The sequence below is a fragment of the Triturus cristatus genome, chromosome 3_1, assembly GCF_964204655.1.
Source record: "Triturus cristatus chromosome 3_1, aTriCri1.1, whole genome shotgun sequence".
In the NCBI taxonomy this organism is placed as follows: domain Eukaryota; kingdom Metazoa; phylum Chordata; class Amphibia; order Caudata; family Salamandridae; genus Triturus; species Triturus cristatus.
In genome coordinates this window covers 925454230-925473450 of record NC_140583.1, presented here as the reverse complement: position 1 = coordinate 925473450, position 19221 = coordinate 925454230, and the positions used below count along the sequence as shown (strand labels likewise).

At 41.3% G+C, this 19221-nt stretch overlaps 1 protein-coding gene across 1 annotated transcript in view; it reads right to left on the bottom strand.

The window, feature by feature from the left end:
- The window catches only part of ACVR1C (activin A receptor type 1C), a 595098-nt gene that overhangs the window by 148961 nt on the left and 426916 nt on the right, over positions 1-19221 (bottom strand). Inside the window, exon 5 of the mRNA XM_085646221.1 lies at positions 7597-7753. Within this exon, the coding sequence (XP_085502347.1) occupies positions 7597-7753 (157 nt within the window). The remainder of the gene's footprint in view (positions 1-7596; positions 7754-19221) is intronic.

The following is a 19221-nucleotide window of genomic DNA, read 5'->3' as shown; positions in this document are numbered from 1 at the left end:
AAAACTGTTGCTATGCAACATACAAAGGGTGGGATTGATGTATTATATAGTATATATTTATATCATATTGTTTGTTAACATGCATGAATCTGCCACTCCAGAAAATATTTGCTATTTCAAAGAGCATACATTACCAGAGAGAAAAGGCTGTGAAGACATTTTTATCTAATGTGGCATGATACGAAATGTCCAGTTTGGAAGGCATTTTGCATGCTCTGTGGCATGTTGGAACATTTCGAATATGCGTCCTAGAGTGGTAGTATGTGTGCAGGTTTAAATTCCATGTGTGAGAAATAAGCCAAAAAGCAGTTGGATAATTGGTGCTGATGGTGCTTTGTCACGAGGCCCCTTAAACTGAGGTTATGAATTCTGGAATGCATCTTGATTTCAGATGCAGGATTCGAATCACCATTCATTTAAGGAAAATATTCAAAGACGAGCTGGATAATCTAGAAATGAAACCCCCGGACGTCTAACATTTGGAACATCGAGGTTCAAAAATGTTTTCTCCAGTATTTTGATGACCAAGTGAATTTTAAGAAACACAGTGCATATCGAAAATATGTGCCTCTTTTGTAATCTCTGTCTTGTCTGAGATACAGAACTACATTTGGAAACGCCAGTTAAGTTCTATGTTTTTACTATTTTGAATTTTAATAAATGCACATATATTGCTCCGGGAGTGAGTAACAAGCACAATTGGTAAATTAATTGATTTCACAGACCACTCAACTATTTATGATCTAAACCCCTTTGGCCACTGGAAGTGATAAATGGCTCATTCAAGTGTACTATATGTTTTTTTTTTTTCGCAGGGCGGGGGATACTCCTATCAAACCCTTACTTGAGCAAGGCTCTCTTGCTGAAATTCAGATCCAGTATTACATCTGGCTTTCAGTAATGCCAGTTGAGTTTGTGGGTGGAGCCAATAGAAGAAGTGGGTGGAGTCAGGAAAGTGGATGTGGTCTCCGAAAAACATTTGAGCACCTGCACTTCATTTTTTACAAATTAAGCACTGCCTGTCATCCACATAATAATTTTGCTGTGGCAGCCTATCAGGCATCTCCATGGTCTGGGGGAAATCACAGTCTTTTTTCTAACTCATGGTGCCACAAAAAAGTGTCATCGCGTTCCCCCTGCTCTGTGCAAATTCTCAGTCAAATTCCTAGGTAACAGGTGGAACTGCGGATTACCTCACCATTAGCACTTGCAGGCCACATTACTGTGATGAAAATGGTAGTGCTCCTTAACTTCTTTACCTTTGTTTAACATGCTCCATCATTTCATGCAACATTTTTTACACCATTAAAGTCCTCCGTAATTAGACCTGCATGGTCAGGTAAATTACCTTACATTGAATGAGATGCATTACTATTACTGCACACTCTAAGTTGATTCATGGCACCAGAACTGGGATTTTATTGCCTTTGTGCATAAGCCTACTTTGCCCATTATTAGCTATATCCTCCACACCCCTCCCATATTCTGGTGGATGAGATGAATTCAATATATTCTCTCCTAACTATGATTCTGGGCCTGTCTCGAGTGGAGGAATTGAAATGATTCTAACCAGTAGCCCGCAAATTCTAGGTCTCAAATGGGTGGCTCCTCCATTTGCGCGGAGGAGCATCGCACCACGAGCCCCAGAGCTGTCAAGCAAAACTGTAATAAAGTTAACTTATTACCGTTTTATTTTTCAGCAACCCATTCAGAATTAAGTGTCAGGACGGGCGGGACCAGAGCTGCCGAGTGGCAGCAGAGAGCTAAAATGCGCATGTGTCTTTGCCCACCGTCTTGGGATGGCCAGACAGACATGCTCATTTTAAAGTTCTCTCTTAGACAGCTGGGCTAGAGAAAGTGCAGGCCTCCAGAACTCTTAGGAGCGCTGGGAGAGGCCACCCTATCTAATACTTGTCCTGCTTTCATGCTGTGAAAGCAGCGCCAGGATTGGGTAGTGCAATTTCCTGCATCGGGACCTTCCATGTGGAGAGAAGACACCTGAGGGAGGAGGACATCGCACTGCAAGATAAGGTGAGTTAATTTTAATTAATATTTTTCTTTTGTGACCACTCCCCCGCCCTACCACCCTCGGTACAAGCCAACCACCATTTGACTAATAGGCAATATGTAATATGCTCTCCTGCTCTGCCAATGCTCTGCTGACACTAGAACCTAAAGCTAAAACTCAACTATCCAGCCTCGGATTGAGCTCCCTATTTGACACATTTCCAGATGCAATTTCTGACATTACAAGCACTCTACCTTAAACCACAAAGTATCCTGTTGTCCTCATCTTTTATTACTGCCTTCAAGTCCCATGTCAAACCATATACACTTAACTACCGCAACAACTGTCCCATCTGCACATGCTTTCCTGGTTGATAGGAAACCCTGATGGGTGACATTTAAGGTTCAGACTCTAGTAATAACTAATATATACATAAAGAGCTAGTGTGAGGAGATATATTAATAAAAGACAAGAGAGAAAACCTTGATCTGCAGATCACTAAAGAAAAATAGGCATACTCCAGCACCCAAATTTGAGGTATACCGCAACAAAATGCATAGATCACTTCACTTCAAATATCACATCACCGATGGATTTGCTGAAAAAGGTCTTTGGGAGGACTTACAATGAAGGCCATTTTTTACTCCTGGTCTCTTATGATGGGGGAGAATCTACGTCTAGACCAATTAGTGGCACCCCTGTGTCATATTTGTGAAATACCTTCTGGCAGTACAGGTACACAGCACTTGCGGTAGTACTACCAAAGAGGTGTATGACTTTTAATAGGGGCACGGGCCATTTCCGAAGGTACAAGATTGGTTAAGAGATCTAACTTATTGCAATAATGTAGTTGAAACATTCCTCTCTTCTTCAACACTCTATGCCCCTCACGATAGTTGGACCCCAACTATACTTCATTATCTCACACATATAATGCCCTGGGACACGCAGATGCTGGAGCAATTCCAAATCACTACACCACAAGCACTGCACCCAGGAGAAGTGGCTGACAACATATTATTGCATCCAGAAGGTGATGGTTAGAATGATTGAATTAAGCTCAGTTACTGGTAATTGCTCAGGGGCGCATTCCAAACCATTGTTTTTCACCCAACATGCCACCTCAATTTGGACCTAGCTATATGCAAATCAGTTTTGACCCTGCTCAAATGGGAAAAATCCAGTCCAAAACTGCCAAACCAGGTGCTCCCTGAACCAGAATACAAGAAGCCTAGGACCAGTTTAGCCCTGATAAGGGCTCATCAGGCAGGTATAGCCTGATTTCAATGGCACCATGAGCACAGGACCCCTGTCTGGGCATACCTGTTATCACCTACAACAACAATGTGACAAATGGAAGTTATTTTTTTAAAGCAGCCTACTTTTTCCTCTAAGGAAGCAGCCTACTTCCTTAAAGGAAAAAAAGGAAAAAGGGCTGCTTTAAAAAAAAAAAGGTTCTCTGTTTTGAAAAACTTCATTGAGAGTCGGCAGTGGTCCCTTGGGCCACTGCCTACTCCGTTAACATCAAAAGGGGGGACAAGAGAAGTGTGCTGACCATGATTGCTTTTTCCTGGTTATGTACTAAATAATCATAACAGACAATCAAGACATGAGGGTACTACCAATGGATATACCTAAATTGGTGGGTTCCTAATGTGTTGTGTGGGTTTTTCATAAAACTTTAAGACAAACCAACACCCACCAATCTAGGTGGCACGCTTCATCATTAGGGTTGCCTCATCCATCTGAAATTCATAGGGTTATGGGTGGGTTATTTAGTTCTCTAGGGAGTGCTATATTTTGGAACTGCATGTGCTACATATTGTTTTAGTTAGGATCCAACAAGTGAAGGAAAAATCACTATTGATGGTCCAAAATAATTTTTTATTATTAGATTCTAAGAGGGTATTAAAGGGGATTGTTAGATCTATCATCCTTAGGGTGGTCTTGTCTCAAACCTTTTTTCCTCCTTAGCTCTTCTTTTTGCTGTATCTTTTTGTTGGCCTTAGGACCTTGAGCACTTTACCACTGCCGACCAGTGCTAAAGTTCATGTGTTTCTCCCCTAATCATGGTGGCCTTGTTGTATACCCAATTGAGATATTTAGTTTACTTGTAAGTCCCCTGAAAAGTGGTGAACCATACACCCAGGGCCTGTAACCTAAATGGTACTTGTGGGCCTGCAGCACTGATTGTGCCACCCACACAAGTAGCCTTTCAAACCTTTCTCAGGCCTGCCATAGCAAGCCCTGTGTATTTAGTTTACTGCCACTTCGACATGTCATTTAAAACTACTTGCCAAGCCTTAAATTACACTTTTATTACACATATGTCACCCTTTATGTAGGTCCTAGGTTGCCCTCAGGGCAGGGTGCATTGTAAAGAAAAGGGAGGACATGTACTTATAATTTTTAGATGTCCTGGCAGTGACAAACAGCTACATTTGTTTTTCACTATTGTGAAGTCAACTCCTCTCAGGCTAGCATTGAGAATTCCTTAATACACTTTAAAGCAGTAATTCCTGATCAGAAGGAATGTCTGCATCGCGTTTTATATCTTTGGAATAGTGATGTTAAATCCTCTTTAAAGGTAAAGTTGGATTTAACATTACTATTTTAGAAATGTCACATTTAGAAAGTGCCCATTTATCTGCTCTGTGTGTCTTCAATACACGCCTGGGGTGGTTGACAGCTACACTTTTTCCATTCCCTCTAGACAGCCACAAACACAGGAAGGGTGAGTGTGACAAAGAACACATCTGCTTTAATCTGCATTTTGAAAGCTCTTCCTGGGCAGAAAGGGGGAACTGACACTTACATCTAAATAGGCAGTGTACTGTTTCCCACACAAGGGCTGATTACCCACTGCTAATAGTTTGAAGCCTGAGCTGGGAAGAAAGGACATGTGTGCACTTCAAAGACCCTTCTTGGAAGTCGCCCCCTTTTCATAGGCACAACTAGGGCTCTGACCCTACCAAGACTGTAACCTACTGGACCTGTGCTGAACTCTGCTAGGAGTATAGATTGTTCTGCTAGAAGGATTGCCACTCTGCTTGACTGCTGCTCTGGAAGAACTGTTTTTTTGCTTTGTTGTGCTGCCCTGCTGCCTGCTGATCTCTGCCCTGCTGAGGACAAGGACTGGACCCATCTCACTTGAACACAGAGTTTCTCAAAGAGCTTGCCGGCTTGCCGCCTGTCTGAAGTCTCAGCGCCATCACAGACATCCTTTAACCGTGCAACAGCACCTAGACTCTGCCATGATGAATCCTGCCCTGCCAAATGCTGCCAACCAAGTCCTGGACAGCATGTGCCTGCATCGTAAAGGTGTTCGTCGACGAAGCCTTCATCGTCAGCAGGACCTGCTTGAGTCCTGTAGTCAGCCTGCTCTCTCCATCGCAGTTGGGCTGAACTTTGGATTCACCCCCTTCTAAGCACTACTTTTTAATGTAGTCTTTAAAAATTCATAGCTCTAGTTCTACTTACTGGGTTTTAGCTGTTTTGGTCTTGTTTTACTCATAAAAATATAATTTATTTTTCTAACTCTTTGTGGAGTGTTTTTGTAAAGTTTTCATTATGTTACTTTGTGTGTGTATTTACACATTGCTTCTTTAGATAGGCCTGACTGCTCTGTGCCAAGCTACCAGAGGGTGAGCACATGTTATCTTTTAGTGTGTATCTAGCTTACCCTGATTAATGTGGTAGTTCCGGCTTGGACAGAGTGCATATCTCTGAATTGTAGTAACAAAATAAACATAACTGACAGTGAAGAATATACTTCTCAAATTTGTCTACACCAGAGAGTAGTCAATATACAGAACACAATCTGTTTCATCAAATGAAGTAAAGGAGGCTTTTGACTGCAAAAGGCAGGGAAGTCATTCACAGTTGATGTACTTTTCCCAGATTCCTCCTTTAATTGCTAAGGATCCCACCCTCATGACACGCTTAGGGTAAGACCAAACTAGTTGAAAGGGATCATAATACTATTGGGCACCTGAGACTGTAGGGCTGGGTCTTCGTAATTTGTGCTAGTCTAACAATGGATGTTGGGAATGACTAATAATCCCATATCTCACAGGTCGACATGTTTAAGCCATGTTACTGGCTTTGTTTGTGATCCCTGCCTTACTTCAGGACCTAGATCCCAATTTATATACCAGAATGTGAAGGTCCTATATTCATTCTGTAGTGATCAAGATAAGTACTGACTTATGCACACAACACTATCACACACATTCATGAGCTATACACATAATATTTGTGTCACTGGTTGGGTCATCCTTGAGTAGATCTTTAATTAAAGTGACTGCATGCCCCCATGGAGGGATGTACATAGGGAGCCCTCATGCCACACAGTCATCAAGGGAACAGCTCGCCAGATAGCCTAATGCCTGCACTTCTTCCAAATGTCCAAAGCACTGTCCACTTCCAAATACCGGATTGGTAACTATTTCTAAACACATTTTAATTAAGAAAAAGTTAATTGAGTCAAAAAAATCCTTTGTATATTTTAAAAAGATTTTTACCAGTCACAAGGACTCAGATTTGCTGAATTGGAGGGTTTACGACCAGTAAAAGGTTTCGTACACCTGGCCCAAAATACTGTATTAGTCATAAAGTGTATTTAGTACATTTAAAAACGTTTTTTACAAGTTGACTGATTTAACAAATTGGAGCATTTGCGACCTGTAAATTGTTTAGTACATCTGGCCTAAAATACTGTACAATTCTGAGTGCAAATTATAAGTGACTGCATATTATTTGTTGTATTTTTTAAAAAAACTGCATATAAAAAAAATAACACTCAAAAAAATGATGCATGTGGTTTTACATAAATGTGATCAGTGCAGAAATAGTTTGTGTTCAATTATAGATGCCTTTAGGATGATGTGTACTATGAATGTCTATAAGTAGACAATGAACATTTTCTTTTGGTATAGTATGGACTATCAAGTGACAGCCCACTTACATACACTTTCACTGGCCTGCCAAAGGGATGCATGTAAACACAGGCAGACAAATGATCTAAATGCTTTTTCCTCAAATGATTCAGTTTCAAATTTACCCCTTCCTTTATTTCTACTTAATTTTTATGAGACAAGGACATTATAAATTAGAATACAATGATTTAATACCAACATATTTTTAATCTTTGTCATGACAATACTTAAAGCTTGAAGAGTAGTATTTTAACCTCTTCAGTGCCCATGACGAGCTGGACTCGTCATGGGCCGCGGTAGCGCTGTGCCCATGACGAGTCCAGCTCGTCATAGACCCCGCCCGCTAATGCAACGGCCGGCACAGGGCGGGGAAAGGGGCGGGCACTGAAGGGGTTAAAAATGTAACATATTTCCCCGAGAAGATCCCATTTACTGAGCTCTAAACCTACCTACAGTACCACGCCAAGTAAGTCTTTCAAAAGTGTATATCAATAGATAAGTTTGACTCATAACTTTAACATGCCTCATCATGTGAAAAAAATGTATATTTAAATAAAGAATCATAAAGCTGTCCCGATACACATTGTGCACCCTATTACATATTGACATAGAAAGCATAACAAATGTACCAATAGAAAACGTTGCTCTTACCTTTTTGTTCCGACTCTTGGATTCAGAGGTATGTCTATCGTATTCTGTTTCGAGTCATGTGTCACTGCCAGGCCTAGATCTGCAATGGCACAAGTCTCATTTTTCTTCACTAAAATATTTTTGGATTTTATGTCTCTGTGTGCTATGGCAGGTTTACCTGTTAAATGCAAGAAAACAAAACATTTAATTGAAATGTAGTGATAAAATAAACATAATTGACAGAGAAGAATATACTTCTCACATTTGCTTACACCAGAGAGTAGTCAGTCAGTCAGTCAAACCACTTTATTCGATTATTTAGAATAATAAAAGTACAATACACAATATACAATAAACAAAATCATGTTATCAATAAAAACGTATGAGCGATATAAAAAAAAGAATAAAAACAACAGGATCAATTATATAATACATCAAGGCTTAAAAAGAGAGAGTAGTCAATATACAGAACAAAATCCCTTGCATCATATGAAGTAAAAAAGGCTTTTGAAGACAAGATGCAGGCAAGTCATACACAGTTGATGTACTTTTCCCAGATTCCTCCTTTAATTGCTAAGGCTCCCACTCTCATGACATGCTTACGGAAGGACCAAACTAGCTAAAAGGGATCATAATAATATTGGTTACCTATGACTGCTAAGGGGAAGGTTTGAACTGGAGAATTGGAGTCCCGTAACGCTGTTTGCTGGGTCCCTGCTGGCGCACTCAATATCACCTGCCCTGCTGTTGCCGCTTCTGGGCTTTCTGCATATCGGGTCTCCCGCGCTGCCGCTACTCTACTCTGCGGCCGGAGAGCGGGGAGACTACACCTCCCAGGCGCCCTAGCGCCCGTCTGACGCCACTCACGTGCCCGGAGGCGCACTAAAAACCCGCGGCTCCCTCGGGGGAGCGGGAAGGTTTGAACTGGAGAATTGGAGTCCCGTAACGCTGTTTGCTGGGTCCCTGCTGGCGCACTCAATATCACCTGCCCTGCTGTTGCCGCTTCTGGGCTTTCTGCATATCGGGTCTCCCGCGCTGCCGCTACTCTACTCTGCGGCCGGAGAGCGGGGAGACTACACCTCCCAGGCGCCCTAGCGCCCGTCTGACGCCACTCACGCGCCCGGAGGCGCACTAAAAACCCGCGGCTCCCTTGGGGGAGCGGGAAGGTTTGAACTGGAGAATTGGAGTCCCGTAACGCTGTTTGCTGGGTCCCTGCTGGCGCACTCAATATCACCTGCCCTGCTGTTGCCGCTTCTGGGCTTTCTGCATATCGGGTCTCCCGCGCTGCCGCTACTCTACTCTGCGGCCGGAGAGCGGGGAGACTACACCTCCCAGGCGCCCTAGCGCCTGTCTGATGCCACTCACGCGCCCGGAGGCGCATTAAAAACCCGCGGCTCCCTCCGCGTCGCGGGACGCGCGCGGGCGGTGCCGGGCTAAGCCCGGGCAAAGGGCGGGCCCTCTGTGGCCCTCAGAGGACCGATTGAGGCCGGGACGGGCCACCTCACTAACGTGTAAGACTATTTAAGTAATCACACGGCGTGGGCGATCTGCCTATCCCATGGTATATCGCATGTGTTGTATTGGTTTTAACCTGTTCATTTTTGGCTATTAGGTATCATCATATGTGTTGGTGCTGCCACATTGTGCGATAGTTTAATTTAAGTTTTACGAATTCCCAGGGGTTTGCCCATTATGGCCAAAGCTTTAGCAAGCAGTAAATCCTTGACTACGTCAACATTAGATAACTACTTAGTTAAAGTAGTCACCAAAATCAATAGCGATAGGCGCAAATCCTTAGGCCAGGGTTCAAACTCAACGACTACTAGCCCTCTCTTAAATAACACAGTCACCATATCCTCTCCCCCATCTCATGCTATGAACTGTTCAAATGAGAATAATGATTTGGTAACCTTGGGTGATCAACTCCCTATTGAACAAGAATCACCTGAAGTAAATAGGGATTTAGTAATTGATGTCAATGAGGCTTTAGAAGACTCTCCGGACCTGTCTACCCAGAGAGTGCTAAGATCTCGTAAACGCACTCAATTGAAACAGGGTTGCACACGAAGTACTCACAAAAAGACGGGTTCTGCTTCATCAAATCGGGTTACCAAGGACTTAGCCATTCCAAATAACCCCATGGCCAAGATAGATTCTCATCAATTTGATTCCTTGGTAGGTCTTTTAGAGTCCAAAATCTTGAAAATTGTTGAACCCTTAGTAACCAAGATTGACGAACTATCTGCTGAGATTGAAGGCCTACGTAATCTTCTGGCACGTAACAATAATTCCTCTGGGAATATGTGCAGAGTAGCTGAGGGTCTATCTGTATCTGCCGATACCTCTAAGTCCCCAAAGGTTACCCCAAACTGTGCAGATCCACTGGCTGTTGAACCCACGACAAATGTGAACAACATTTTACCTCCCGAAAGTTGTTCAAGTAGTAATAATGTAATGGCAAGCACACATTCAGGAGGAGCAAAACCAGATTTACCCCCTGATTGCGCCCCATTTGTTGTAGTGTTAACAAACGTACCCCCCTTGAAGGATGTTGCCCAGAAAATTAACCCAGAAACCCACAAATCCCTTAAAAATAAATCAGTCTCGTGGTTAAATAAGCACTATGGTTTTCCAGTACATTTAGCCCACCTGATAATAACAACGAGAAGAGTTTCCTGGGTAGGGCGCTCTCGTAAGACCATAAAGGGGGACTGTGTTGTAATAAATTTTAGAAATCCCTTCATAGTGAATAACATCTTATCAAAAGCTACTTTGCTCCCTCACATTGATGAGGGTATTACCCTTCGCTCACTGGGTTATTTCTACAAACAACAGACAAATTTACCCCATAGTGCTCCGTTGGAGGGCAGAGTACGTTATCCTGAAGGTCAGTTTCCTCAAGGTCTTGTTATTTCCAATCGTTTTCAGGCTTTGAGTAACTTAGATTCTAATGACTGACTGCACCATGTTGGGGCTACTTCTAGACTTACTAGGGAAAGTTTATTCTCTACAGGGGAAGAGGACATGGTTTCTAGTGGAACTGTGCCAGGCACAAGCATAGAGGGTACCCAAAATGCTATGATTGCGATGGGGAATGTTATTGATGAAAGAGTGGATGATATTGTCGTTGCCCCTCGGATGCCCTCAGGTACAAGTGTCCTTAGTTGGAATATAGCTGGCCTCAACAGCAAAGCACATGATCCCACATGGAGGGACTGTTTATCAGGCCACGAAATTATTGGTTTACAAGAAACTTGGGACACTGAAAATACCTTTTTGCTGGATGGGTTTTCTGCTTTTTGGTCACCTGCGGTGGCCTCTTGTAGGGGGAGGGCTAAAGGCGGACTTCTAACTCTCATCTCATTGACTATTGAGGGTAAATACAGTAAAGTGGAGACAGGCTCGCCTTATTGTCTAGCAGTAGAAATTCAATCCAACTCTAATGGGATTTGGCTCATTGTAAATTTTTACAATTCATTTATCAAGAGCACGCCAAATGAACACCTACTCAGTCTATATGATTTTTTGCAAATGTATAATGAATCTTGCAAAAATCCTTATTCGGTTATTGTGCTTGGTGATTTTAATGTTCATTGCTGTTTTAACAATTGTCTTATATGGGACAGTTTAGGTCCTCCTAATCAAGGAAATATACATTTCGATCACACACCACAGGGGATGTTTCTAGATGAGCTCCTTGTTGGGAATTCCCTGGTTCATCCCGTCAATTACATTAATGACATCCCGACCTACAAAAGAAGTGGCTTAGGTTCCACCATTGACTACATTTTTGTCACCTCTAATTTAGCAGATAATGTAAGTCAATACAAGGTAAAATGGTCTGTCTATAGTGATCATAATCCTGTCCAGTTAATTCTGACTGATGATCTTAAGAAAAGAGAATCTGATAATCCTACTGTCAGAACACTGGACATAAGGCCAACTGACCAAACACGTCGCCTGAAATGGTGTCAGCTGGTCCCAAAGGATTTTATTGAAAACTTGTGGGGAACGGTTGGGGATGAAATACACTTGTGTCTGCAAGACGGGATCCTTAGTGATGCAGTCCTGACAGCTTATGATAAAATCTGCTGTCAGGTTAATAGTGATCTTAAAAAAGTATGTAAGGTTAAACCCATAATTGGGGAGAAATGGTTTGATCACAGCTGCTCATCTGCCCAACGGAAGTTAATGACAGCTCTGAAAGCGGTACATGTGAGTATCAAGGACCCCCTGTGGAATAGTCTGATTCCTGGGACAGGGTATAGACACACTGGAGAGTATAGTTCCCAGGCAAACATACACAATAATGGTACAGATTGATGAGCACAGAAGTAGTAAGACAAACAAATGATGTAGTTCACAAATTTAATTAAAAAAGGGAATAAAAAATCACAAAAAGTGAATTGACAATATACAATAAGATTAAAAATTACAATAGTACAATTCAATAATATCAATTACGAGTAGTGGCAGAACATAAAATATCTTCACGACGCGCGTTTCGACACAGAGTGCCTTCGTCAGGAGTAGCCACAATAGATTTGTGTATTTAATTAACGGAGGATAAATTACATATGTTTATGGGGGCAAAATCGACCAGAATTATGGATTCTTCCTGTTCTTTATGTGGTTCCTTTTGTTTTTCTTTGTGCGATGATTCTTTAATAAGGAAGGGGATGATGTTATTCGATTTTAATCCCGTAGAGTGGTCATCATAATGTTTCTTCCAGGAATGTAATAAAAGAGTGGAAAATGAAACCTGTAATTCTTAGATTACTGATTGTTGCAGAGGATATTCTGTCAACTACTTGAATACGGAAAAACGTGTAGGTAGTGGATATACAAATAGGATGGCGGCGGAAATTAGAGACACACATATAATGATGCGGGATACGTCTCATTAATCGGATATTTAGGATTCTCGATTTTAAAGTTGATTCCGCTTGTCAAAAGAGTTGTAGATAAGATCAGCGGTCCCACTAGATAGAGCAGAAATTGCCAGTTGTAGGAAGGCCTATAAAATGGCTCAGAATAAGCGCAAAAATGAAATCAGGGATGAGGCATGGAATGAACTCCTGTCCATTGATGTTATCAAAAACAGTGCTAAATTTTGGTTTATCGTAAACAAGCCTTTTTTTAACGGTAAAAGTAACAATGAGCTTGAATGCGGTATCCAAGAGGACAAATGGTATACCCATTTTAAACAGGTGTATGATGGAGATGGTCCGAGGGTGGGGTCCTCATTTAACCCTGAGAGTTATACCTTGTCTTTCACAGAACTAGAGGTCACAAATGCAATCTTGCAAATGATAAGTAACAAGGCGCCGGGACCTGATGGAGTCCCAGCTGATCTTTTTAAATCAGATATAAAACTCTGGTCCAAAATCTTATTCAATGTTTTCACAAATGCTTGTCAACTGGGCCTTCCATCGACGTGGGCGAAATCTGTCATCATTCCTATTTTTAAAAAGGGGGATAGAGGCGACCCGAGCTGCTACCGTCCAATCTCCCTCATAGATTCTTCTGTGAAAGTATTGGGGAGGGTGGTCCTTGCCCAACTGAATGGTTGGTTAGAGGAATCGGGAAAACTCTCTAAGGTCCAGTATGGATTTAGAAAAGGGATGGGTACCATAGACCAATGTTTAAATCTACAACTATTAATTGGTAAATACACAGTGGCCAAGAAGGGAACCTTGTTGGTTGCCTTCATGGATTTGTCATCGGCCTTTGACCGGGTAAATAGTTCAAAACTGTGGCCCCTGCTCCTAGCACTTGGAGTAGACAAAGACAAGGTCCACTTCTTAGCGGATCTACATAGAGAGTTAATAGCAACAGTTCGTTACGATCAAAGGGGTAATTGCACAAAAGATATACCCATATCAAATGGGGTTAGGCAGGGGTGCATTTTGGCACCTCTCCTTTTTACACTGTATATTAATGAATTAAACAATACCCTAATCGCCTCATGTAATGATATCCCTCATGCAGGGAAATGTTTAATTCCTGCTCTTTTATATGCTGATGACGCCGCCCTAATTGCTAGAACGGGAGTGGGCCTTCAGCTACTGCTTAATTCATTTGCTGATTTTATGAAGGCTTTGGACTTATCTGTTAACTTTGCTAAATCACATGTCATGGTTATCGGCCCTAAATCCGCTAAATCTAAAACCTTTTTATGTGGGGGTCATCAATTATCCAGGGTATCTTCTTTTCCTTATTTGGGTGTTCTTTTTGATGATCGAGATTCTTGGGTAACCCAAATTACGGCAAAAAAGATTGTGTTTTCAAGAGCAACTTTGGGTGTTCTGGGTTTCGCCAGAAAGCTAGGTGCCAGACCAATGAAGGCCCTTATCCAGGTTTATAAAGCTAAGTGTCTCTCCATAGCTTTGTACGGAGCTGAGATTTGGGGCATTAAAAATGCCAAAAGCATTCAGATTGTTGAGGATAGATTCTTAAAAAACCTCCTCTCAGTCCCGATCTCAACTGCTAACTATAATGTTCATCAGGAACTTGGAATCGGTTTTCTAGAAGACAGTATTGCCCTGGCCCCGATGCTGAAATGGATCAGCATTTGGCTTAACCCGGATTTACACCTGAATCACATAATTTTGAGAGACTGTATGTTGCTAGATCATGGGCTACATATACCCTGGTTGAAATATATTCGGAACCTGGCTATTAAGCTTGGTAGACCTGAATTGTTTCATTCTCCTGAGACCCTGGTAAAAGGTGACATTAAATGGTGCAAAGAAACTCATATGTACATATCTACCTCGGTAAGGGAAGAGAAGGAGCTGGTTAAGGGCACCGTTAGGGCCCACCAGCTCTGTAAAACAACATCCTCCATGGAACCTTATCTAGGATTTGTTACAAATGCAAATCACCGTTTCCTTCTAACTAGATTTAGATTGAATCAATTACATCTACTGATTGGAGCAAAGAAAGGTTGGAAAAGGGCGTTGGACCTTGGCCCTTGTTCTTGTGATAATTTTTCCCCTCAGGATATGATACACTTTTTCTTCTTCTGTGAGCACTTTATTGATATTAGGAAACGTTTTTTAATCCCTATATTAAGAAACAAAGGCTTTGTTCAAGTGAGACCTGCTTTCTTATATCTTCAGTTGTTAAACAATGTATGGGAAACTTTTAATATTGCGAATTTTTTAACTGTGGTAATTCGCTCCTTGAAGAAATGAACTGTACCCTTTTAATGTTTTTTAATTTGGACACGTTGCCCTGTTAAATTTATTTGTGTCAATGTGTTTTTTAGGTAGAGTAATCCACTATAATGAACTTTGTATTTTTAAAATGTATTTATTGTAGTATGCTTTTATGGTTTGCACTTAAACCGAATAAAGACTTTATGACTGACTGACTGCTAAAGGCAAGTAGAAGAGAGGCATGAGAACTAGGTCTTAGTAATTTGTACTATTCAAACGAAGAATAATTGCGTATGTGTCGTTGGACTTCATGTTCTAGATGCCCAGTGGGCTCCTATGTCCTGAGTTTCTGTATCTGTTGAATATATGTATTGAAGATGTGGAGGAATTTGAAGCCATTCTTGGTACACAAAACTAGAAACTTTAATCTGGGACTCCTCACGCATCTTTTTTTGTTATGGTGCCCTTGTAGAGGAAAGTCATTATGCAAAAAGTAATTGAATGTACAAAAAAAGTATCCACTTGATTTTTCACTGCATAAGCCCAGGGCCTAATAGTTGTGACTTTTGGATGATTTGACAATTTTTATATAACAGTCTTGTAAAATTTGAAACTTATGTTGGGTTGGGAGTTGAGAAGTTACATTTTCAATATTGTAGTACCCATGTGTTTTATTTCCTCATAATTCATGAGAGCCTGCAATCCCTCTATAAAACCCTGTCTCTATTTTCCTTATTACAGGTGACTTTTGATGTCTCTAGTCACCTGCAATAAAGAAATTACATAGCTGCTCAACTGATGTGCAGTATTACAGTTGAATTATGACATCAAAATGCCAGCAGCCAAGAGGAATGGCAGGACACAGAGCATTGTTAAAGTTGCAGTATCAACAACAAAAGTGAAACCTGTCAGTTTTTTCTTCTTCTGATCTGTTTTTTTTGTTTGTAAATGAACAGTGATCAGTAGAAAGGAGATATTTGAGACAATATGTATATTTTTTGCATGCTTTAGGTAATGCTTCTACACATTCTGAGCTGAAGCGATTATCTAAATCTGTCTTACAGAAAACTGATTCTAATATATTTTTGCAATAAATATCTAACTATTTACTGATGTGTTTAATTTTGCAGTGCAGATTCTTCATGTCTGCAAACATCTTGTCTCTTTCATATGAAGGAGCATGGCACTAACGACTTAAGCAATTTGTGAGAAGGGTGGTAATGTAAACATGTATTATACAGAATAAAGTACCCCACCATACATTACAAGGACATTGCAAGTCACGTCAGAGTTCCATGAGCTTATAAAGCAGCTCGGCCATCAGCCTCATTCCTATATGGAGAAAGAGCTCCTCAGTGACTTGCAATTTCCTTAAAATGTATGGCTGGGTACTTTATCCCATTGCTGATTTTCACTATAGAATCAGAAAAATATTAGAACTGTCCACACCTCATCAGAGACCCAGGGTGATTGCGCCTACATAAATGGCTAGCCCATTAAGGGTGAAGCATATTTATTCCTCCTATGAGGTTACCTTTATTTTGAATCCTAAAATACTACTGTCAGATTGGCTTCACTCCCCTTTTAACCCCTTCCCTGCTCATGACGGAACCACTCCGTCATGAGCCAAGGGCGCCGTGTGCTCATGACGGAGTGGTTCCGTCATGCTGCGCCCGTTGGCGGCCGCTCCGCCCACGTGGCACTGATTCCCCGCCTGTGCGGGCGATCAATGCAAGTGGGCGGAGTCGTGACGGAACCACTTCGTCATGAGCACAGCGCGCCCGTGGCTCATGACGGAGTGGTTCCGTCACGAGCATGGCGGCGCCGCGCTGCCCCCGAACCCCCCCAGCGCCGCGGTGAAGGGGTTCATATGTGTTAAGGAACAGTACTCTACCTGACAGAATTGGGCATGGTATCTGACATGCACACTCTAAGCTATCGTGGAGACATTGTCAATAACTACACTGAACCACTGCAGTTACCACAATGTGGGTGATGTGATTGTATGAGGTTAAAACAAGGTTGTAATAATATGCATTGGCCCTTGAGCTACATTGTCAACTTTGTTTGAAGCTAGAAGTCTGTAGTTTCTAGCTTCATGTCACCTCCTCTCAGTTAACTGTTATTGTTGCCTCCTCTGAGTTTTGTGTCTTCCGATCCATATCTAGTGGGAGAACTACATCTGCCATCAGAATAAGGTGAGCATGTTGGAAGAAATCAGTTGTTAAATTTTACCTATGAAATGTTTTATACCTGAAGTCACACTTGGTATTCTCTATTTTTTATTTAGAGCTAGCGATGCCCACAGAAATTGTTGCTATTGCTGAACTACGGCAGTTCGAGGGGTGTTCGCTGATAAGAAAAGGAAGAAAATGTAGGCATTGTTTATGTCAAGCTCCTGCACAACCCTTTAAAAGAACCCTGGCTGTGATGAGTAAGGAGCTAATATAAAATGTTTTACACTTATGGGATGGGGATGTGAAGACGGCTTCTCAGAGTATAGAACCATTCTTTGAAGTTCCTATTCTTAGCTGAACATATTCAAATTTATAATGGCTACAAGGGGGTTCATAAGTGAGGTGGCCTATTAAGTCAACCCTTGTTGTCCTAGACATACACATATTGCATGAACATCAGTTTGAATATGTCATTAGTATACAAAAACAAACACTTGTAACGGGTCAAAACATGTAAGTGTTTGGGACTTTTTTTGCAGTTGAATATCTAATGCATATCTGTTGTCTCCAGTGGATTTTCTGGTTAGACAAATGTGGTTATTTTCAGATAAATTATCTGCTGTCTGTTGGTAATTTATGAGCCAATGTAGCACCTAACTTGGCATAAGGCCTTTTTCATCAAAAGTATAGGCCTTTATAGGCATAAGGGTATAGAACCAGAGTCAGGTCAGATGACTAGTCCATAATGATATGAAATGGGATATTCACTCTGGATGGGGAATTATAGGATATTTAGGTAGATAAGTCAAGTAGTTTGTATGTGAGAGTCCCCTCAAAGCAGGGGCTCCTATTGTCTTAACAAGCATATGTAAACAGATACTAGTCTGTATGTAGTATCTGATGTCTCAAATTAATTGGCTACATCACTGGCTTCACTTATAGATGCCCCATAGTTTGATCACATGGGTTGTTAACTTGTCAGCTGTGGCACCAATAGTAACAGAGGATGGTTTGGGAGACGCTGATCCTATGTTTAGACCTGTTCAAGTAGAAATGACTAGAGACCATTTTAGCACTTTAATGGTAGCTATGGGCTTCCATACTCTATGTGGCAAGTTTCTAGTATATACTCCTGCTATTTATACTTATTCTGTAGGCACCAGTAGCATGATAATTAATTATTATGGTATTAATTTTTATGACTGACAAAGATTTCAGGAGTTGTGCATGTTAACAAAATGGTATTGAAGGATTATGCTTTGCTGAGCCTCTCTGAATTTTGATCTGCATGCTTGTGGGCAGGGATTGAAGCTGATTAAGTAAGAGCTAGCAAGGCAAATATTATCCTAACAAGTCTCAAGTGTTCTTGAGGAGGTATAGGATATTTTAAACCAAACTTTATTGATAGTATTTAGTTCTGGTGTTGTGTGGGTGATAAGGGATTGGACACTTAATGGATACAGCTTTACAAAATTAGATTGTGGCAGGTCACCTCCATTTCTGTCTACTAAAAGGCAGATCATTGTAAACTTCATATAGTTAGCCAGGAGTATGCTGTTTTTTCATGGTTATGGCTGTGCTTACACATTATCAGAAGAGTTAAATTGGTAGTCCTAAATTAATTGACTGGTTTATGCTGGGAAATCTTGACTGCCATGAAGTCAGGAGCTGAAAAGTAAAGTACTTGATTAACAATATTGAAACCCTTGAATCTCACTCATTTACATTACAGAAACGCTGCCAATTAAACGAATACTGCATCTGACAAATGGGACCCCAATTCTTTAAGCCTGTTAATTGACTTGCTGCAACATTTTGAAAAAGCTTTAAATAAGCTAGAATAGTTTTGAATGCCTCCATATACATATTATTCCCATAGTGATTGGCTGATTCGATGAAGGCAATAACTGGTCATTGTTAGGTCCAAGTCCACATATGTTATATGTATTGGTAAAGCGCACTATTACCCGCAAGGGTATCCTGGTGCTGAGCATGTGTGTGTGCCCGGGCCTGCCTATGGTAGGTTGGTTAATTGAAAAGCCAGGTTTTTAGTTTCTTGCAAAATTCAAGAATGATGATGATGAAGGCAGTTTATAGCATGCACAGCTACTCCATGGAGTGCACTGATGCAAAAATCTTAAGTCGGAAGGTGAACCACAAAAGTTAGTCCTGCACACTGCAACATCACTCACTGCGTGCAACTCAAGAGGTAGCTGATTCCTTGCAACTGAGCCCAGATAAGTGACAGACGTTCCACCTGCACTTGCGCGCTGAATTCTGGGGATTGCTGCCAAAGCTTTGTTAGC